Source organism: Myxine glutinosa, chromosome 12 (assembly GCF_964187855.1).
Source record: "Myxine glutinosa chromosome 12, kmMyxGlut1.1, whole genome shotgun sequence".
NCBI classification, from domain to species: Eukaryota; Metazoa; Chordata; class Myxini; order Myxiniformes; family Myxinidae; genus Myxine; species Myxine glutinosa.
This window is the reverse complement of record NC_136272.1, coordinates 87,586,042-87,609,572: the sequence shown is the minus strand read 5'-3', so window position 1 is coordinate 87,609,572 and position 23,531 is coordinate 87,586,042. Positions and strand designations below refer to the sequence as shown.

Genomic DNA, 23,531 nt, shown 5'->3' with positions numbered 1-23,531 from the left:
CCTTCTTTGAGATGCAGTTAAATATTCTTTAGTACAATGCACGTGGCTGTGAAAAGCATCATTTGCAGGCAGGTTTAACGTACATCCGAAGAAAGGCACACACATTGATGAATCATCCTTTCTGTGAATTACCAGCATGGCAGCATATTGTTGAGCCGGGATTCTATCCCAGGCTCGACAGCTCAGAGGTAGGAGCTTGCGACACGAAGGGGAAAGAAAAAAGTGTGGTTAAAAAATATATATTTAGTGATCTTCACCCCCTCTTTACCACGTGACATTTCTTGGCTTCATTGTCAACTGTGTTTGAAGATACTTGGAAGGGTAGGTAGCACAGTGTAGTGGTGTTGTTTGCTGTCTGAATGTAGAAAACACAAATACCCGAAGCGGTCTGATTTTCACCTGCCCGACGGCATTTTTATTCTCACATTGTTTCTTATTTGTGACATTTATTTAACGACAGCTTTACAAAATCTTTATTTTTTGCAGGAATGCTGAGCCAAAGGTGATAAATGAATCTGCTGAGGAAGAGTATGCTGAACCCCAAGTCACAAATGTATCTGCTGAGGACGAGTCTGCTGAACCCCTAGTCACAAATGTATCTTCTGAGGACGAGTCTGCTGCACCCGAAGTCACAAATGTATCTGCTGAGGAAGAGTCTGCTGAACCTCAAGTCACAAATGTGTCTGCTGAGGAAGAGTACGCTGAACCCCAAGTCACAAATGTATCTGCTGAGGAAAAGCCGCTAACTGGTGAGTTTCGAGAATTCATGTTTTCACAAAATAGATTATCGTCTCATTTACAAGTACAACAAGAGAGACCTGAAAATGTTTGTTGTTGATTTGTTTCTTTTTCAATTTGCTGGTGGTGCCTGCTTGTTCCTCATGACAATGATACAAACAACTTCCTCTCATCACAGTAATCTTTCCCGTGAATGCTCCAAACTTTTTGTTTTGATCCTCCAGGAACGCCATGGCGGTGTTTTATCAGCTTCACTCGGTCACAGGTGTAACTTTAGTGCAGAGGCATCCGATGTGTTGTGGCGGACACAAAAGCACTGACGTGGTGACATCACCCCGCACACCAAGTGGGGATGGGCCACGCCAGGGGGAGAGGCGTGGCCTCACGATATACACGGGGCGCGCAGCCCTGAGCAGTTTAGTGCTGCAGTTTGAGTACTTTGAATAAAGACTCTTTTATGAACCGCGTTGTCCGCTTGCTCCTTGCGTAAGCATTAGTGTGCGCAGCATCGAGCTTTATATGGTGACCTCGACGTTGGATCTGCCGTAGCGATCCTTCCGAACACGACGCCATTGCAATGGCAAACGACAAGGCAATGGCGATTAAACTTCCCGAATTTTGGGAGGCCCAGGCCGAAGTCTGGTTTGTTCAAGCCGAAGCCCAATTTAAGCTTCGCCGCCTCACCGGCGATGACACGCGCTATTGCCACGTCGTCGCCTCCCTCGGACCCGGCACGGCCGCTCGAGTTGTGTCCGTCCTTCGCCACCCACCGGACGGCCACAAGTACGAGGCACTCAAGCGGCTACTCCTAGCCACGTTCGGCCTCACGGACGACGCACAGGCCGACCGCCTCCTGGATCTCCCCGAGCTCGGCGACACGCGCCCGTCGGTCCGAATGGACCATATGCTGTCACTGTTGGGCGACGAAGCCCCCGGTTCTCTATTCCGGGCGCTTTTCCGTCGCCAACTTCCAGCGCAGGTTCGCCTCGCGTTGGCCGGGACCGTGCTAACGGAACCCCGAGCATTGGCCGCCGTGGCGGACAGGTACTTCGCCGGTTCGGACACGCGGGCGAGAGTCGGCACGGCCGTCACGGACCTCGAGGCTGATGCTGCTGATGCTGCTGATCCACAGCATCAGCTAACACAGCATACGCAGCATGCTGATACGCCCCTCGTGACCGCCGCCACGCCACGCCCCGCCCACCGCCGCGGCGAAAACCGCCAACTCCACCGGCCTGGCGGAGCCAGCCACACTCCTCCAGCTCCACCACCTGGTGCTGGTTCCACGCCAAGTTTGGCCACGTGGCTCGGCAATGTCATCCGCCATGCTCCTTCAACAGGTCGGGAAATGCCCGGGCCGGCGCTCAATAGTGGCGATGAGCGCCGGCCGTTCGAGCAGCCTGCTGTTCATAACGGACACCTTATCCGGGCGCCGTTACCTGTGCGACACGGGAGCGCAGGAGAGTGTCGTTCCCGCCGGTACGTCAGACAAGCACGCCGCGGGCGGGGGCCCTGCGCTGTTTGCCGCGAACGGGATGCCCATCCGTACGTACGGAAAACGCTGCCTCTCTCTGCGGTTCGGAGGGCAGGTTTTCCGATGGACGTTCGTCACCGCCGACGTGCCCATGGCACTGCTTGGCGCGGACTTCCTGTGCGCTAATGGGCTCCTGGTCGACGTAAAGCGCAGACGTCTTGTCCAGGCCGAGACGTTCAGCTCGCTCGCTTGTGCGCTGCCCAGCTCGTCGAGCAGCTCAACGAGCGGCTTGCCAAGCGGCTTGCCGAACGGTTCGGTTCCGGCCACGTTGATCTGTACGCTTCCGGCAGCGGACGCATTCACCCGCCTCCTCGCCGGCTTCCCGGCCCTCACGCGGCCCACCTTCTCGGCGGGGGCCGTCAAGCACGGGGTGGCCCATCACATCCCCACCGTCGGGCCACCGGTCTACGCCCGGGCACGCCGCCTCGAGCCGACGAAGCTGGCGGTGGCAAAAGCGGAGTTCGCTACCCTGGAGCGACTCGGCATCGTTCGGCGCTCAGAGAGCGCTTGGGCGTCGCCGCTGCACATCGTGCCGAAGCCCGGCGGGGGATGGCGACCGTGCGGGGACTATCGCCGTCTCAATGACGCCACCACCCCCGACCGCTACCCCGTCCCCCACATTCAGGACTTTTCCGCCCGTTTGGCGGGCATGTCCTTCTTCTCGAAGGTGGACCTCATACGCGGCTACCATCAGGTCCCCGTCAGGCCGGAGGACGTCCCGAAGACGGCGGTCATCACGCCATTCGGACTCTTCGAGGTCCTGCGGATGCCCTTCGGTCTGAAGAATGCGGCTCAGGCGTTCCAGCGACTGATGGACAGCGTCCTGCGCGACTTGGATTTTGTCTACGTCTACCTGGACGATATCCTCGTCACCAGCGCGTCCCGCGAAGAGCACCTACGCCACCTCCGCACGCTCTTCGAACGCCTGGGCCAGCATGGCCTGATTGTGAACCCCGCAAAGTGCCGGTTCGGCGCCGCCGTAATCGATTTTCTGGGGCACCGTGTCACCAGGCACGGAGCCGTCCCCCTGCCGGCCAAGGTGGAGGCGGTGAAGGGGTTTCCGCGCCCCCGCACGATCAGAGGGCTGCAGGAGTTCCTGGGCATGGTGAACTTTTACCATCGGTTCCTGCCCCGTATCGCCCAGCTCCTGCGCCCCCTGCACGAAGCTCTCCGAGGTAAGCCGGGCAAAGGCGACGTTACCTGGACCGAGCAGATGGACACGGCGTTCACGGGCGCGAAGCTCGCCTTGGCTAACGCCACCATGCTCGCGCACCCGGCGCCCGATGCACCGATCGCCCTCACCACCGACGCCTCGGACTACGCGGTGGGCGCGGTGCACGAGCAATGGGTGCGTGGAGCTTGGCAACCGCTGGCGTTCTTTAGCCGGCAGCTTCGCCCGCCCGAACGCCGTTACAGTACCTTCGACCGCGAGTTGCTCGGGCTTCACTTGGCGGTCAGGCACTTCCGCCATCTGCTCGAGGGCCGTGCGTTCACGGCCTTCGTCGACCACAAGCCGCTGATCTTCGCGATGGGCAAGGTCACCGAGCCGTGGTCGGCCCGGCAGCAGCGTCACCTCTCGGCCGTGTCCGAGTACACGACGGACATCCGGCACGTCGCGGGGAAGGACAACCCGGTGGCGGATTGCCTTTCCCGGGCCGTCGCCCACGCAGTCGACCTCGGCATCGACTATGCCCGGATGGCAGCGGACCAGGCCGCTGACCCCGACGTCCAGGCCTTGCGGACCGCCGTCACGGGCCTCCGCGGCACCAAGGTGCCGTTCGACGGCGCGGGCGCGGCCCTCTTGTGCGACGTCTCCCTCGGGCGTCCTCGCCCCATCGTGCCCGCGGGCTGGCAGCGCCAAGTGTTTGACGCCATCCACGGCCTGTCCCACCCGGGCGCGAGGGCCTCCCAAAGGTTGATCGCCGACAAGTTCGTCTGGCATGGCCTCCGGAAGGCCGTCCGCGGCTGGGCCATGACGTGCCTCGCGTGCCAGCGCGCCAAGGTGCACCGGCACACCCAGGCCCCGTTGGCCCTGTTCACGGTGCCGGAACGCCGGTTTGACCACGTCCACGTGGACCTGGTGGGACCTCTGCCCCCCTCGCAGGGTTTCACCCACGTCCTCACCATGGTGGACCGCACCACCCGGTGGCCGGAGGCCGTGCCCTTGGCGTCGACGACGGCAGCGGATGTCGCGCAGGCTTTCGTCGCCACCTGGGTCGCCCGGTTCGGCACCCCCTCAGACATCTCGTCCGACCGCGGCCCCCAGTTCACCTCGGAGCTCTGGGGGGGCGGTCGCGCAGGGGCTCGGGGTCCGGCTGCACCGAACCACGGCCTACCACCCCCAGGCTAATGGCCTGTGTGAGCGATTTCACCGCTCATTGAAGGCCGCGCTCCGGGCCACCCTCCGCGACGGCGGCTGGGTCGACAGGCTCCCCTGGGTCCTGCTGGGCCTCCGGACGGCGCCCAAGGAGGACCTGCGCGGTCATCCGCGGCGGAGTTGGTCTTCGGGCAACCGCTGCGGGTGCCGGGCGAGTTCCTCCCCGAGTACGTACGTCTTCGTCTGCCACGATGCCCACCGGTGCCGTGCCGTGGTGCCGTGGCACAGCCGTGGCACAGCAGCGCTCCGCTCTGCAAGAGACCGCCCAGCGGTTTGCCCCGGTGCCAACGGCATGCCACGGGCACCCACCGACGCACGTCACCCCGGAGCTTCGCACGGCGGAGTACGTCTTCGTCTGCCACGATGCCCACCGGCCACCACTGCGGCCCCCGTACGACGGGCCTTTCCGCGTGCTGGAGACCGGGGCGAAGCACTTCACCCTGGACATCGGCGGTACTCCTGAGCGCGTTTCTGTAGACCGCCTCAAGCCGGCCCACCTCGACGTGGACCATCCACCGGCAGTGGCCCGACCCCCGCGTCGGGGCCGCCCCCCTGCGGGCGGACCCCCGGCACCGCCCAGCCACGCCGCCAAGCCGCCCCCCGGTCCTGCAGCCGGGGCGTCCCAGATGGCATCCCTGCATCCCAGACGCCGCCAGTCGCCAGGGGGCGCTTCGGCCGGGTCATCCGTTTGCCCCGCAAACTGACCCTTCAGGTGCGCGGGGATTCTGGGGGGGCGCGTGTGGCGGACACGAAAGCACTGACGTGGTGACATCACCCCGCACACCAAGTGGGGATGGGCCACGCCAGGGGGAGAGGCGTGGCCTCACGATATACACGGGGCGCGCAGCCCTGAGCAGTTTAGTGCTGCAGTTTGAGTACTTTGAATAAAGACTATTTTATGAACCGCGTTGTCCGCTTGCTCCTTGCGTAAGCATTAGCGCGCGCAACATCGCGCTTTAGTGTAATATTTGGCCAAGCTGAGCATCACCTCAAGCAATACAAAACAATACTGATTGGTTATATTGATGGAAGAGGAGGAAGGCAAGGATTAAAATGGACAGACAAGATGATGGAATAGATGAGGAAGTTAAAGATACAGCTGCTGAATAAACATATGAATGGCGTTCCATAAGAGGCAACCTCTGGATTGCAGACGGTACCAGATGATGGTGAAAGAGTAAATCAATTTAAAATGAAAATATAAAACGACATGATCACTGAGGTGGAGGAAACGCTGAAAGGAAGCAAGTAATAGGTTTGGGTTGGGAAGGGTTAATGCGGTTCATAAAGACCATGGTCAGGAGAATGGATGACGTGAGATGGTGGTTAAACTGGGTGTCCCGTCTGCCAGCATGAGGTGGTGAGTGTTAAAGATCACATGGTGTCCTTCACAAAGAGTAGGGAGCTATCACTGGCACCTGGGCAAATTCCAAATTCCTCCCATAACGAGCTGAGGGCACTGCATCAGCGGTACATCTGCCTTCTCAGCCAATGATGCTTGGTACTCCACAGTCTTGTTTGTGCTAAATATGAACATGGAAGAAGCCTGCTTTGTCTGATTCTAAAATATAAATCCCATTAACATCCATCCACAAACATAAATTTGCCTTCTTTGTTGTTGTCCAACACTGTTTCAGATGCATATTTGTGTGTTTTTTTCCACCATTATTCCTTTATCCTTTTCCTGGAGAGAATCCACCATTTAGAAATTATACTGTGTCCAACAGGACTGAACAGACGTAGTGAATTTACCTCTGAACTGTGCGGTCTGCTTTGCTTCTCATACTGACCATGCACTTTCGAATAAAGAGCTAGTCTCACACGTGAGGCCCTGTGTCGGACTGTTTTTGGCTTTTTTGGTCCGACTCAGGGTTGATGCCAGAAATGTCAGCTTCCCCTCGCTTCCAACTGTGGAAAGCATTGCTCGATCAATGTCCTTCCTGGCGATTCCATCCGTTCCATTAAATCAAATGATGCTTCACAGGTGGTGTGTTTGCTCACAAATGTGTGGCCCCTCTGATGGAACTTGTGCTGGGTATTCTGTCTGGTCGCATTAGTTTAGAGACATTAAACATCTCATGGTGTCATTCATGACGAGTTGTCAAGTCAACTCCGGCACCCTGAGCAAATTACAAATTCCTGCCTTTACCCACTACAATCATGTCAGGCCTCGCCAACCAGTTCCTGAAAGACTTGGGTCAATTCTGCATGTTCTGAGCCCTTGACCTCTTACGAAGGGATATGGTATGTGAACATTTGGCTGGCAAAGAAGAAGACAAAGACTAATTGATGAAATTGATGTCTCATTTCCACAATGCACATACATCTGAACATGGTGATATTCTGTCCATTGTGCTTTTTCTGTCACAATATCTGTTTTTTGTTCATTTTGCCTCTTCTTTCCAGGATCTTCTCTCCGGCATGGTGAAGATGATGAGAGTACTTCCAATAATGAGTCTAGAGTACTTCCAGAGTACAATGTGGGGCAGGTCGTGGTAAGCAAGACATTCCATTACCTTTTTCCAGTAATTGCTCGGTTTGTGTCAGGGATGCTTTCCTGAAATGTGTGACTATTATCAAAACGAGTTAAATCAAAACAATCTTTATCCATCCACCGACGAAGTCGCCAGAGACATTATGTTTTCAGGTTGTCCGTCTGGATGTCCTTCCGTCCGTGTGATCATACGTACGTCTGTGCATCCGTCCGTGATAGGATTTTGTTACCGCGTTAACTTGAGAAGGGCTGAAGGGATCTTGGTCAAACTTGGTGCAGGTACAGTCACGTGAAAAAGTAAGTACACCCCATGTAAAGTTTTGACTTTTTCAACATATTTCAACATACATCTATTTGATCTTCATTTCATCAATATTGATAGATAAAGGTGATATAATATAACAAATATCATGAAACATTTACATTTTGTAGTCCATTGTATAATTTAAAGAAACATAAATGCAAATTTCGCATGTTGAAAAAGTAAGTACACTTCGGTTGAGCTTCAACTTTCCGACAGACGGCCTCACATTATCCTCAAGCACCCTCTGGTACAATGAAGAATTCATAGTGGATTCTATGATGGTGAGCTGCCCAGGCCCTGATGCAGCAAAGCTGCCCCAAACCATAATACTTCCACCACCATGCTTTACAGTTGGTATCAGGTTCTTGTGGTCAAATGCTGTCTTTGGTTTTCGCCAAACATGTCTTCTGGTACTGTGGCCAAATAGCTCGACCTTTGACTCATCTGTCCAGAGCACATTGTTCCAGAAGTGCTGGTCTTTGCCGAGGTGTTCATTGGCAAACTTTAGTCTTGCCCTGATGTTCTCTCTGGACAGCAAAGGTTTCCTCCTGGCACACCTCCCATGTAGATCAAATTTGTGCAGCCTCTTTGTAATGGTGGACTCGTGCACTTTGACATCAACAGTGGCGAGAGCTACATGTTGGTCCCGTGATGACATTCTGGGGTTCTTAGAGACTTCTTTCAGCATCTTGCGGTCTGCTCTCGTGCTGAACTTGCTGGGGCGGCCTGGCCTGAACAAGTTGGCAGTTGTTTGGAATCTTCTCCACTTGTAGATGATCTTCCGGACAGTCGAATGATTGATTTCAAATTGTTTGGAGACTTTTTAAAATCCCTTCACAGACTCGTAGGCATCTATAACCTTCTTTCTGAAGGCCTCAGAAAGCTCTTTTGATCTAGGCATGGTGACGCCACACACTTCAACAACAAAGAGCAAACCAAACGAAATGTCTGAGGTTTAAATAAGACAGGTTCCTCCAAGATCCTCTCTTAACGATGTTCTAATCATTTGCACCTGAGCTGGTGCACCTGATTCTAATTTTAGGTATTTGAAGTAGTGATAAATGTAGGGGTGTACTTACTTTTTCCACATGCGAAATTTGCATTTATGTTTATTTAAATTATACAATGGACTACAAAATGTAAATGTTTCATGACATTTGTTATATCACCTTCATCTATCAATATTGTTGAAATGAAGATCAAATAGCTGTATGTTGAAATATGTTGAAAAAGTCAAAACTTTACATGGGGTGTACTTACTTTTTCACGTGACTATGTATAATGAGTAATTAAATATGCTGCAGCATATTTAATTATTTGGCATGGGGCGGTGTACTTTGAATGTATGTGTACTTGTTGTACACCGCTCCTTTCCTATGCCATCTCCAGGCATTGCAAATCGTCATTGCTGGGCACCGAAGGGGGCTCGGCAGTGACACACGCTGAAAGAGAGTACTCAGTTTTCACTCTGGTTTCTTTCTTTCTTGTTTGTTGTACACCGCTCCTTTCCTATGCCATCTCCAGGCATTGCAAATCGTCATTGCCGGGCACCAAAGGGGGCTCGGCAGTGACGCACGCTGAAAGAGAGTACTGCTTAGAGTATTGCTTAATTTACATGGGGTGTACTTACTTTTTCACGTGACTATGTATAATGAGTTAAAAATGAACTGATTCCATTTTGGGGTCACAAAGTCAAAGGTGATGTCAGCTAAAAATCCTGTTACCACGATAACATGTGAACAAGTGATGTGATTCTGACCGTAGTTGGTGGAAGTGCGTATTATTATGCAAAGATGAACTTCTTTGATTTTGGCGTCAAGAGGTTCAGGTTGAAGTCTGTGATAGTTCCATAACTTGAGAATGACTGAAGCGATCTAATTCAAACTTGGTACAGGTACAGTGCATTCAGAAAGTATTCAGACCCCTTCACTTTTGTACACCGCTCCTTTCCTATGCCATCTCCAGGCATTGCAAATCGTCATTGCTGGGCACCGAAGGGGGCTCGACAGTGACGCACGCTGAAAGAGAGTACTCAGTTTTCACTCTGGTTGTTTGTTTGTTGTACACCGCTCCTTTCCTGTGCCATCTCCAGGCATTGCAAATCGTCATTGCTGGGCACCGAAGGGAGCTCGGCAGTGACGCACGCTGAAAGAGAGTACTCAGTTTTCACTCTGGTTGTTTTCTTGTTGTATACCGCTCCTTTCCTATGCCATCTCCAGGCATTGCAAATCGTCATTGCTGGGCACCGAAGGGGGCTCGGCAGTGACGCACGCTGAAAGAGAGTACTCAGTTTTCACTCTGGTTTCTTGTTTGTTTTCTTGTTGTGCACCGCTCCTTTCCTATGCCACCTCCAGGCATTGCAAATCGTCATTGCCAGGCACCGAAGGGGGCTCGGCAGTGACGCACGCTGAAAGAGAGTACCGTAAAATTCGGACTATTAGCCGCAACTTTTTCCCTCAACTTTGACCTCTGCGGCTAAAATAACGATGCGGCTTGTTTATGGAATTTTCCGATGTTGCGGGTTTTCCTGATGACGCGTTCAGGCCAAATCAAGTTGTTGTCGTCAGTCTCCAGTCTATGTTTAGATTCACATTAAGTTTCAAAACTGGTTTTGACTCTTCGTGAATTCAAAACTCACTGTAAAAGTGTGCTAGTGATAACTGTTTATGGTTTTTTCCTCCAAATTTACACACGGCCTTTACACACACGAAACATTCAGTTAATCGCCCTTGCGCAGACAACTTCCATCATGCCGAAAACACGACGCAATGCTTACGATGCAGCTTTCAAATTGAAGGCGATCGAACTGGCTATTGAAAAGGGAAACCGAGCTGCTGCCTATGAACTTGGAGTGAATGAATCCATGATCAGACGTTGGAGAAAGCAGAGGGGCGAACTTTCTCGCTGCAAAAAGTCAACAAAGGCGGCTTGTAAACGGCTTATAAACGTTGCGGCTTATAAACCAGTGCGGCTTGTGTGTGTTTAAAATCCAGATTTAAAAAAAAATTAGGGGATGCGGCTTATATAACGATGCGCTCAATGGTCCGAAATTTACGGTACTCAGTTTTCACTCTGGTTTCTTGTTTGTTTGTTTGTTTTCTTGCTTTCTTGGTTGTCCGGGCGATATCTCAGCCATCCTTCAAGCTAAGAAGCTGAAATTTCGGCACAATAGTGAGCAAGTCATTTGTCAAAAACGGTATTTTTTGTTTTTTGATTAATCAATTAATTGAGGAGTTATTTAATTATTAGCGTTTAATTAAGTACTTATTTAATTAATTAAATTTCCTTTCTCTTCTGACCATTAACTCAGGCACCTTTTGAGTTAGGAAGCTGATATTTGGACATGCCAATGACCAGGTGATTTGGCTGCAAATGCTATTTTTGATTTATTAATTAATCAATTAATCGATTAATTATTTAATTATTCGATTAATGACAAAAAATTTTTTTTTTTAAAGTTAAACATTCTGATGAAATGGTGGTGGTTTATGTGTTCTCTGACCGAATTGATTAATAATTTATTTTTTTATGATTATTATTTATTTATTTTCATTATTAATCATTCATTTATTTTCTTTCTCATTTGGCCAATATCTCAGGCACCTTTTGAGCTGGGAAGCTAATATTTGGACATGACAGTGACCAAGTGATGTGGCTATCAAGGATATTTTTGATTTATTGATTAATCATTTAATTGCTTAATTATTTATTGATTAATTGATTAATTATTTATTGATTAATCAATGAATTATTTAATTTTTTATTAATGACATTTAATAAAATTTCTAAAAGATACATCTTCGGATGAAACACTACTGGTTTAGTTATGCTATTAGCCAACTGATTAAGAAAATATTTTGTGATAATCTTTTATTGATTTGAATTATACAATTAATCAATCAATTAGCGAACACCTCTTCCTCCCAACGCAGCCTCAATGAGCTGCACTGCGATATTGCCGGGCGCCGGAGGCGCCCCGGCAATGCCGCGCTGCAGCATATTTAATTATTTGGCATGGGGGCGGTGTACTTTGAATGTATCTGTACTTGTTTGTTGTACACCGCTCCTTTCCTATGCCATCTCCAGGCATTGCAAATCGTCATTGCCGGGCACCAAAGGGGGCTCGGCAGTGACGCACGCTGAAAGAGAGTACTCAGTTTTCACTCTGGTTTCTTGTTTGTTGTACACCGCACCTTTCCTATGCCATCTCCAGGCATTGCAAATCGTCATTGCTGGGCACCGAAGGGGGCTCGGCAGTGACGCACGCTGAAAGAGAGTACTCAGTTTTCACTCTGGTTGTTTTCTTGTTTACTTTCTTTCTTGGTTGTCCGGACGATATCTCAGCCATCCTTTGAGCTAGGAAGCTGAAATTTCGGCACAGTAGTGAGCAAGTCCTTTGTCAAATACGGTATTTTTTGTTTTTTGAATAATCAATTAATTGAGGAGTTATTTAATTATTAGCGTTTAATTAAGTACTTATTTAATTAATTAAATTTCATTTATCTTCTGACCATTATTAACTCAGGCACCTTTTGAGTTAGGAAGCTGATATTTGGACATGCCAATGACCAGGTGATTTGGCTGCAAAGGATATTTTTGATTTATTAATTAATCAATTAATGGATTAATTATTTAATTATTCGATTAATGACAAAAAAATTTTTTTTTTTTAAGTTACAGATTCTGATGAAATAGTGGTAGTTTATGTGTTCTCTGACCAAATTGATTAATAATTTAATTTTTTTATGATTATTATTTATTTATTTTCATTATTAATCATTTATTTATTTTCTTTCTCATTTGGCCAATATCTCAGGCACCTTTTGAGCTGGGAAGCTAATATTTGGACATGAGTGACCAAGTGATGTGGCTATCAAGGATATTTTTGATTTATTGATTAATCATTTCATCTATTAAGTATTTATTGATTAATCGATTAATTATTTATTGAGTAATCAATTAATTATTTAATTTTTTATAAATGACTTATTTAATTAAATTTCTAAAAGATACATCTTCGGATGAAGCACTACTGGTTTAGTTATGCGATTAGCCAATTGATTATGAAAATATTTTGTGATAATCTTTTATTGATTTTAATTATACAATTAATCAATCAATTAGTGTACACCTCTCCCTCCCAATGCAGCCTCAATGAGCTGCACTGCGGTATTGCCGGGCGCCGGAGGCGCCCCGGCAATGCCGCGCTGCAGCATATTTAATTATTTGGCATGGGGCGGTGTACTTTGAATGTATGTGTACTTGTTTGTTTTCTTGTTTGTTTGTTTGTTTTCTTGGTTGTCCGGACGATATCTCAGCCATCCTTTGAGCTAGGAAGCTTAAATTTCGGCACAGTAGTGAGCAAGTCCTTTGTCAAATACGGTATTTTTTGTTTTTTGAATAATCAATTAATTGAGGAGTTATTTAATTATTAGCGTTTAATTAAGTACTTATTTAATTAATTAAATTTCATTTCTCTTCTGACCATTATTAACTCAGGCACCTTTTGAGTTAGGAAGCTGATATTTGGACATGCCAATGACCAGGTGATTTGGCTGCAAAGGATATTTTTGATTTATTAATTAATCAATTAATCGATTAATTATTTAATTATTCGATTAATGACAAAAATTATTTTTTTTTTAAAGTTACAGATTCTGATGAAATAGTGGTAGTTTATGTGTTCTCTGACCAAATTGATTAATAATTTAATTTTTTTATGATTATTATTTATTTATTTTCATTATTAATCATTTATTTATTTTCTTTCTCATTTGGCCAATATCTCAGGCACGTTTTGAGCTGGAAAGCTAATATTTGGACATGAGTGACCAAGTGATGTGGCTATCAAGGATATTTTTGATTTATTGATTAATCATTTCATCTATTAAGTATTTATTGATTAATCGATTAATTATTTATTGAGTAATCAATTAATTATTTAATTTTTTATAAATGACTTATTTAATTAAATTTCTAAAAGATACATCTTCGGATGAAGCACTACTGGTTTAGTTATGCGATTAGCCAATTGATTATGAAAATATTTTGTGATAATCTTTTATTGATTTTAATTATACAATTAATCAATCAATTAGTGTACACCTCTCCCTCCCAATGCAGCCTCAATGAGCTGCACTGCGGTATTGCCGGGCGCCGGAGGCGCCCCGGCAATGCCGCGCTGCAGCATATTTAATTATTTGGCATGGGGCGGTGTACTTTGAATGTATGTGTACTTGTTTTCTTTCTTGTTTCTTTGGTTGTCCGGACGATATCTCAGCCATCCTTTGAGCTCGGAAGCTGAAATTTCGGCACAAGAGTGAGCAAGTCCTTTGTCAAAAACGGTATTTTTTTTTTTTGATTAATCAATAAATTGAGGAGTTATTTAATTTTTAGCGATTAATTAAGTACTTATTTAATTAATCAAATTTCCTTTCTCTTCTTACCATTAACTCAGGCACCTTTTGAGTTAGGAAGCTGACATTTGGACATGCCAATGACCAGGTGATTTGGCTGCAAAGGATATTTTTGATTTATTAATTAATCATTTCATCGATTAATTATTTATTGATTAATCGATTACTTATTTATTGAGTAATCAATTAATTATTTAATTTTTTATAAATGACTTATTTAATTAAATTTCTAAAAGATACATCTTCGGATGAAGCACTCGTGGTTTAGTTATGCGTTTAGCCAATTGATTATGAAAATATTTTGTGATGATCTTTTATTGATTTTAATTATACAATTAATCAATCAATTAGTGTACACCTCTCCCTCCCAATGCAGCCTCAATGAGCTGCACTGCGGTATTGCCGGGCGCCGGAGGCGCCCCGGCAATGCCGCGCTGCAGCATATTTAATTATTTGGCATGGGGCGGTGTACTTTGAATGTATGTGTACTTGTTGTACACCGCTCCTTTCCTATGCCATCTCCAGGCATTGCAAATCGTCATTGCTGGGCACCGAAGGGGGCTCGGCAGTGACGCACGCTGAAAGAGAGTACTCAGTTTTCACTCTGGTTTCTTTCTTTCTTGTTTGTTGTACACCGCTCCTTTCCTATGCCATCTCCAGGCATTGCAAATCGTCATTGCCGGGCACCAAAGGGGGCTCGGCAGTGACGCACGCTGAAAGAGAGTACTCAGTTTTCACTCTGGTTTCTTGTTTGTTTTCTTGTTTTCTTGTTTGTTGTACACCGCTCCTTTCCTATGCCACCTCCAGGCATTGCAAATCGTCATTGCCGGGCACCGAAGGGGGCTCGGCAGTGACGCACGCTGAAAGAGAGTACTCAGTTTTCACTCTGGTTTCTTGTTTGTTTTCTTGTTTGTTTTCTTGTTTGTTTTCTTTCTTGTTTTCTTGGTTGTCCGGGCGATATCTCAGCCATCCTTTGAGCTAGGAAGCTGAAATTTCGGCACAGTAGTGAGCAAGTCCTTTGTCAAATACGGTATTTTTTGTTTTTTGAATAATCAATTAATTGAGGAGTTATTTAATTATTAGCGTTTAATTAAGTACTTATTTAATTAATTAAATTTCATTTCTCTTCTGACCATTATTAACTCAGGCACCTTTTGAGTTAGGAAGCTGATATTTGGACATGCCAATGACCAGGTGATTTGGCTGCAAAGGATATTTTTGATTTATTAATTAATCAATTAATCGATTAATTATTTAATTATTCGATTAATGACAAAAAAATTTTTTTTTTTTAAGTTACAGATTCTGATGAAATAGTGGTAGTTTATGTGTTCTCTGACCAAATTGATTAATAATTTAATTTTTTTATGATTATTATTTATTTATTTTCATTATTAATCATTTATTTATTTTCTTTCTCATTTGGCCAATATCTCAGGCACCTTTTGAGCTGGGAAGCTAATATTTGGACATGAGTGACCAAGTGATGTGGCTATCAAGGATATTTTTGATTTATTGATTAATCATTTCATCTATTAATTATTTATTGATTAATCGATTAATTATTTATTGAGTAATCAATTAATTATTTAATTTTTTATAAATGACTTATTTAATTAAATTTCTAAAAGATACATCTTCGGATGAAGCACTAGTGGTTTAGTTATGCGATTAGCCAATTGATTATGAAAATATTTTGTGATAATCTTTTATTGATTTTAATTATACAATTAATCAATCAATTAGTGTACACCTCTCCCTCCCAATGCAGCCTCAATGAGCTGCACTGCGGTATTGCCGGGCGCCAGAGGCGCCCCGGCAATGCCGCGCTGCAGCATATTTAATTATTTGGCATGGGGCGGTGTACTTTGAATGTATTTGTACTTGTTTGTTTTCTTTCTTGGTTGTCCGGACGATATCTCAGCCATCCTTTGAGCTAGGAAGCTGAAATTTCGGCACAGTAGTGAGCAAGTCCTTTGTCAAATACGGTATTTTTTGTTTTTTGAATAATCAATTAATTGAGGAGTTATTTAATTATTAGCGTTTAATTAAGTACTTATTTAATTAATTAAATTTCATTTATCTTCTGACCATTATTAACTCAGGCACCTTTTGAGTTAGGAAGCTGATATTTGGACATGCCAATGACCAGGTGATTTGGCTGCAAAGGATATTTTTTGATTTATTAATTAATCAATTAATCGATTAATTATTTAATTATTCGATTAATGACAAAAAAATGTTTTTTTTTTAAGTTACAGATTCTGATGAAATAGTGGTAGTTTATGTGTTCTCTGACCAAATTGATTAATAATTTAATTTTTTTATGGTTATTATTTATTTATTTTCATTATTAATCATTTATTTATTTTCTTTCTCATTTGGCCAATATCTCAGGCACCTTTTGAGCTGGGAAGCTAATATTTGGACATGAGTGACCAAGTGATGTGGCTATCAAGGATATTTTTGATTTATTGATTTATCATTTCATCTTTTAATTATTTATTGATTAATCGATTAATTATTTATTTAGTAATCAATTAATTATTTAATTTTTTATAAATGACTTATTTAATTAAATTTCTAAAAGATACATCTTTGGATGAAGCACTAGTGGTTTAGTTATGCGATTAGCCAATTGATTATGAAAATATTTTGTGATAATCTTTTATTGATTTTAATTATACAATTAATCAATCAATTAGTGTACACCTCTCCCTCCCAATGCAGCCTCAATGAGCTGCACTGCGGTATTGCCGGGCGCTGTAGGTGACCCGGCAATGCCGCGCTGCAGCATATTTAATTATTTGGCATGGGGCGGTGTACTTTGAATGTATGTGTACTTGTTGTACACCGCTCCTTTCCTATGCCATCTCCAGGCATTGCAAATCGTCATTGCTGGGCACCGAAGGGGGCTCGGCAGTGACGCACGCTGAAAGAGAGTACTCAGTTTTCACTCTGGTTTCTTTCTTTCTTGTTTGTTTGTTTTCTTTCTTGGTTGTCCAGGCGATATCTCAGCCATCTTTTGAGCTAGGAAGCTGAAATTTCGGCACAAGAGTGAGCAAGTCCTTTGTCAAAAACGGTATTTTTTTTTTTGATTAATCAATAAATTGAGGAGTTATTTAATTATTAGCGATTAATTAAGTACTTATTTAATTAATCAAATTTCCTTTCTCTTCTGACCATTAACTCAGGCACCTTTTGAGTTAGGAAGCTGATATTTGGACATGCCAATGACCAGGTGATTTGTCTGCAAAGGATATTTTTGATTTATTAATTAATCAATTAATCGATTAATTATTTAATTATTCGATTAATGACAAAAAATTTTTTTTTTTAAAGTTACCGATTCTGATGAAATAGTGGTAGTTTATGTGTTCTCTGACCAAATTGATTAATTTAATTTTCTTATGATTATTATTTATTTATTTTCATTATTAATCATTTATTTATTTTCTTTCTCATTTGGCCAATATCTCAGGCACCTTTTGAGCTGGGAAGCTAATATTTGGACATGAGTGACCAAGTGATGTGGCTATCAAGGATATTTTTGATTTATTGATTTATCATTTCATCTTTTAATTATTTATTGATTAATCGATTAATTATTTATTTAGTAAACAATTAATTATTTAATTTTTTATAAATGACTTATTTAATTAAATTTCTAAAAGATACATCTTTGGATGAAGCACTAGTGGTTTAGTTATGCGATTAGCCAATTGATTATGAAAATATTTTGTGATAATCTTTTATTGATTTTAATTATACAATTAATCAATCAATTAGTGTACACCTCTCCCTCCCAATGCAGCCTCAATGAGCTGCACTGCGGTATTGCCGGGCGCCGGAGGCGCCCCGGCAATGCCGCGCTGCAGCATATTTAATTATTTGGCATGGGGCGGTGTACTTTGAATGTATTTGTACTTGTTTCACATTTTGTTATGTTTCAGCCTTATGCTGAAATCGTTTAAATTCATTTTTCCCTCATTAATCTACACTCAATACCCCATAATGACAAATAGAAAACAGGATTTTAGAAAGTTTTGCAAATTTATTAAAAAGAAAAAACTGAAATATCACATTGACATAAGTAATTCAGACCCTTAACTCAGTACTTAGTTGAAGCACCTTTGTCAGCGATTACAGCCTCGAGTCTTCTTGGGTATGACGCAACAAGCTTTGCACACCTGGATTTGGGGATTTTCTGCCATTCTTCTCTGCAGATCTTCTCAAGCTCTGTCAGGTTAGATGTGGACCTTTGGTGGACAGCCGTCTCTCCAGAGATATTCGATTGGGTTCAGGTCAGGGCTCTGGCAGGTCCACTCAAGGACCTTCACAGAGTTGTCCCTAAGCCACTCCTGCGTTGTCTTGGCTGTGTGATTAGGGTCACCGTCCTGTTGGAAGGTGAACCTTTGGCCTAGTCTGAGGTCCTGAGCGCTCTGTTTCAGGTTTTCATAAAGGATATCTCTGTACTTTGCTCTGTTCATTGTTCCCTCAACCCTGACCAGTCCCCCAGTCCCTGCTGCTGAAAAACACCCCCACAGCATGATGCTGCCACCACCATGCTTCACCGTTGGGATGGTATTGGGCAGGTGATTAGCGGTGCCTAGTTTCCTCCAGACATGACGCTTGGAATTGAGGCCAAACAGTTCAATCTTGGTTTTATCAGACCACAGAATCTTGTTTCACACAGTCTGAGAGTGGTTTAGGTGCTTTTTTGCAAACTCCAAGAGGGCTTTCATGTGTCTTTCACTGAGGAGAGGCTTCCGTCTGGCCACTCTGCCATAAAGCCCAGATCGGTGGAGTGTTGCAGTGATGGTTGTCCTTCTGGAAGTTTCTCCCATCTCCACACAGGACCTCTGGAGCTCAGCCAGTGTGACCATCGGGTTCTTGGTCACCTCTCTTACCAAGGCCCTGCTCCCCCGATTGCTCAGTTTGGCCGGGCGGCCAGCTCTAGGAAGTGTCCTAGTTGTTCCAAACTTCTTCCATTTAAGTATTATGGAGGCCACTGTGCTTTTGGGAAACTTCAATGCAGCAGAAATGTTTTTGTATGTTTCCCCAGATCTGGGCCTCGACACAATCCTGTCTCTGAGCTCTGCAGGCAGTTCCTTCGACCTCATGGCTTGGTTTTTGCTCTGATATACATTGTCAGCTGTGAGACCTTATATAGACAGGTGTGTGCCTTTCCAAATCATGTCCAATCAATTGAATTTATCACAGGTGGACTCCAATCAAGGTGTTGAAACATCTCAAAGATGATCAAGAGAAATGGGAGGCACCTGAGCTAGATTTCAAGTGTCATTGCAAAGGGTCTGAATACTTATGTCAATGTGATATTTCAGTTTTTTTCTTTTTAATAAATTTGCAAAACTTTCTAAAATCCTGTTTTCTCTTTGTCATTATGGGGTATTGAGTGTAGATTGATGAGGGAAAAATGAATTTAAACGATTTCAGCATGAGGCTGAAACATAAAATGTGAAAAAGGTGAAGGGGTCTGAATACTTTCTGAATGCACTGTATGTATAATGATTTAAAGATTAACTGATTAGACTTTCGGGTCAAGAAGTCAAAAGTCAGAGGTCATGTATGTGAAGTAAAAATGATGTTGCTGTGCCAACGCATGAACCAAGAATGGTATTTTGAACAAACTTTGTATGAGTATATCTGATGCAAAGATGAACTGATTGGATTATGGCATCAACAGATCAAAGTTCAGAGGTCATGTCAGGTAAAAATGTGATAACCTGAGAACAGCTGAAGGGATTTAAATCAAACTTGGTACAGGTATTATCATGATGTAAAGAAGAACTGATTAAATTTTGGGTTAAGAGGTCAAAGGTCAGCAGTCCCGTTAGGTAAAAAATCTGTCACTGTTCTAACTTGCGAATCGTTGATGGGATTTTGCACAAACTTGATATAAGTATATATAATGATGCGAAGATGAACTGATTAAATTTTGGCATCAAATGTGAGAAATGAGGTGATTTTGTGATTTTGGTAAGGTCATATTTAATGTCAGGTAAAAAGGTGATACTTGAGAACAGCTGAAAAGATTTATATCAAACATGGCACAAGTACTGTATGTGTAATGATGTAATCATGTGGGCGTATTGGTCGATGTCACGACGTCGAAGAGTGTCTTTCGAGTTATCATTAGCGTTGCTGGGATGAGCTTGTGATGCGTTCCTCATGTCGCCACTTCACGTATTGTATTTCACTTTTTACCGATGATATTCCTCTGTTTTTGAGTAATGACAGCTATATTCAAGTCCACAAACGTACAGTCGTTCTGTCGACGATTTTGCAATCTTCCAATTTGGGACTTTGCGATGTATTATGGCATTTTTATCAGTCTTGTAAGTTCTGAAAATGTTCGAGAATCAAAGGTGTGGCGTATAAAGCGACGTAAGAGTGAGTTGAGGTGACGCAAGTAGGGTATTGCTGTAATTGCGTGACGACATAATGGGTGGTGTTGCTCTATTTATTTATTACTAGGGCATGCCCGTACTATATCTATATCTAAAATTATATCCCCCCCTCTATTTACATGAAATGGTTTGGTCCATGAAATGTTTTGGTCCATTCGCAACGCCAAAGCGAACGGCGAACGCTTTACATGAAATGGTTTGGTCCATGAAATGTTTTGGTCCATTCGCAACGCCAAAGCGAACGGCGAACGGCTTGCGAGTACAGTGACAACCCCCCCCCCCCCTCTATTTACATGAAACATGACATGAAATTTGTCCGTTTAATTAGTTTTAAAACATAGTTTAACGCCAACATATGGCATGCACGTACCCGTACTATCCGTAATGGCGCACGCTCTCACAGGAGCTCCGGAAGGTCGTATATCGCAGTTACGATGAATCGCAAATTAGTTTTTATTAGTTTTATTATTAGTTTTAAAACATAGTTTAACGCCAACATAGCGCCAACATAGTTTGCAAACGTGAAATAAATGAATACGCTCTCAAATGTGCCATCCGAGGCAGAGTGTGTTCGCCACGTTCGGCACACGCGATAGCTCGCTGCTCTCTGATTGGTTGAATCGTTTTTTGGACATAGCTCGGTAAGTAATTGTCCGATTAATATGAAACCTTGAAAAGGCACATCCTCGGGTCCCCAGCAATATACCTGGCAAGTTTCAAGTATATCGGACCCGTGGTTGTCGAGAAACAGCGGTCACAGACAAACAAACAAACGTACAAACAAACAAACGTACAAACAAACAAACAAACACACAGAGATTACTGGAATTATAGATAGATATCAATTATTTCCTCCTTTTTAGTTCCCATGAGATATCTTATAGTCGTTGATGTGAGCTGCCTAGCCTGGGTTTGTCTGTCCGCTCACTTATACTTGCTTGCAGGTAACAATTTGAAACCGATCTTCACAAAACTTCACCAAATGGTGTAGTTCGTGGTCCGACAAAATCCTATATATTGTTACGGATACGGAGTACGGCTCTTCCCTCTTAGCAAGGGGTGGTTAGTCCCTTGTCTTGTTAAGCTGACCGTCTCCGCTCCTGGCACTTGTAACGCTATCCCGCAGGATGGAACGGATCAGGGTTATGGGTCCAGGGTTTATCCCGAATACCTTTATCCGTCCCTCCTCAGACTAGGGAGACGAGTACCGCTCGAACCCCGGTTTGGATGGTCTCGTTGCCGAGCGGTTTTTAGCAACCCGAAGTTCGAGTCATTAGCCTTCACTAAACCCGATCCTGAACGTTGGCCGAATCGCGCCACGTACACTCAATATTGAAACCACGAAAGCGACCGAACGAGAATGAAGAAGAAGAAGAAGTACGGAGGAATAACAGGATTTATTAATTATTTACACAAGCCAAAGCAAAAAGAGCAGTCAAGGTTATATTATACAGGGAAATGGAAGGAGCAGGAGACACAGTGAAATAATTAGCTTACCTATACAAGCTTAATTAATAAACCCCAGGACAACGTGTACGACAGACGAACATTCACACTTACACGGGGAAATGATGGCAGGAACGAATGGCTTGGAGATGGATGGCTTTGAGAGGCAAGGAATTTTCAGCGGGGACTGGGCACGGTCGGGCCAGAAGGCACCGCCGTCAAGAAGCCGAGCCGCAGTCGTGCAAACTCCCGCGGTCCCAAACTGCGCGGGTGAAGTTCTTTTCTCCGCACTGCTGCCTCGCGTGCTCCTTGCGTTGCCTCGGTCCGTTTTTCCTGCAGCGCGGCACGTATCACGGCGGCTTGGACACACCTGCTCATCTCCAGCGCATCTCTCTTGGACTCAGAACTCATCTGCCGTGGGGAGCGTCCCGCTGCGGGTTATATAGGCCCCGCCCTTGAAACGTTGCGAACCTCCCCCAAGCGTTCTCTCTCCGCCCTCTCAAGCCAAACCCCTCGTTCTTGGTTGGATGAGCGGGGCCGACTCACTCCTCCCCTCTATGACGAGGTGGAGACACGCCTTTCTTCTCCGTGGTTACCTCGTGCGTAATGGAGTCAAATGCAGCAAAGTGGACGGGAGATGAAAATGCAGCAGCAAAGTGGCTAAAGGAGCCAATTGCAGCAAACCTGGCAAACCTGGCACTTGGAAGATGCCATGGGGCGTCGGAGGGACCTGTCTTATTTAATTGATGCAACGTAATGGACTAGTGGATCACAGAACCTTCAACTACATTGAATAAGGACATAACTAATGAGGGAAATCATAGATTTGCTACGTGTATGCGATGAATTTAACTAATGGCGACCTCTGATCTTTGATACTTGGAGGGTGATATTTACAGGATTTACAGCATACAAAAGGGGAAAATTTACATCGAATTACCCACACAATTCCCATATCCCCAACAATATATATATATATATATATATATATATATATATATATATATATATATATATGTATATATATATATATATATATATGTTTGAAGTCAAAAGGTCAACATAGGCCAAAGGTCAACAACTTTTTTTCAAATTTCTAAAATCCTTTCATCTGATTGACTTGAAATTTGAAGAGGATTTGCATATCTGGTCACTGAATTCAAACACCGAAGTATTTTTGAGATCAGCATCGGCCAGATTTCTAAAATCCTCAATTTTCATCCGATTAAATTGAAATTTGAAAAGGATTTGTACATCTGCTCAGTGATTTCAGCCACCAATTACCTTTGAGATCAACATCAACCAAAAGGTCAACATAGGCCAAATTTGTAAAATTGTTAATTTTCATCCGATGACTTGAAATTTGAAGAGGATTTGCACGTCAGTTTACTGAATTCAACCACCAACTATTTATGAGATCAACATCGGCCAAAAGGTCAACATAGGCCAAAGATCAACCACTTTTTCAAATTCCTAAAATCTTCAATTTTCATCCGATGGACTTGAAATTTGAATAGGATTAACATATCAGCCAACTGACTTCAACCACCAACTATTTTTGAGATCAGGATAGGCCAAAAGGTCCCTCAAAAATTCATGCTGCCTCTTTCATGTTGACCTTTTGGCCTATGTTGATCTCAAAAATAGTTGGTGGTTGAATTCAGTGAACTGACGTGCAAATCCTCTTCAAATTTCAAGTCATCGGATTAAAATTAACTTTGTCTTCACAGAAGAAATATGATTTTCTCTGCAAGCGTTGGTCCGATTGAGGAAATTTTCGCCATCGGTGAA

General features: G+C 44.3%; 1 protein-coding gene across 1 annotated transcript in view; it reads left to right on the top strand.

Moving 5' to 3' along the window:
• The window catches only part of LOC137437583 (uncharacterized), a 230,052-nt gene that overhangs the window by 67,984 nt on the left and 138,537 nt on the right, over positions 1-23,531 (top strand). The window contains exons 9-10 of the mRNA XM_078766282.1: positions 487-749; positions 7,056-7,144. Coding sequence (XP_078622408.1) covers positions 487-749; positions 7,056-7,144 — 352 coding nt within the window. The remainder of the gene's footprint in view (positions 1-486; positions 750-7,055; positions 7,145-23,531) is intronic.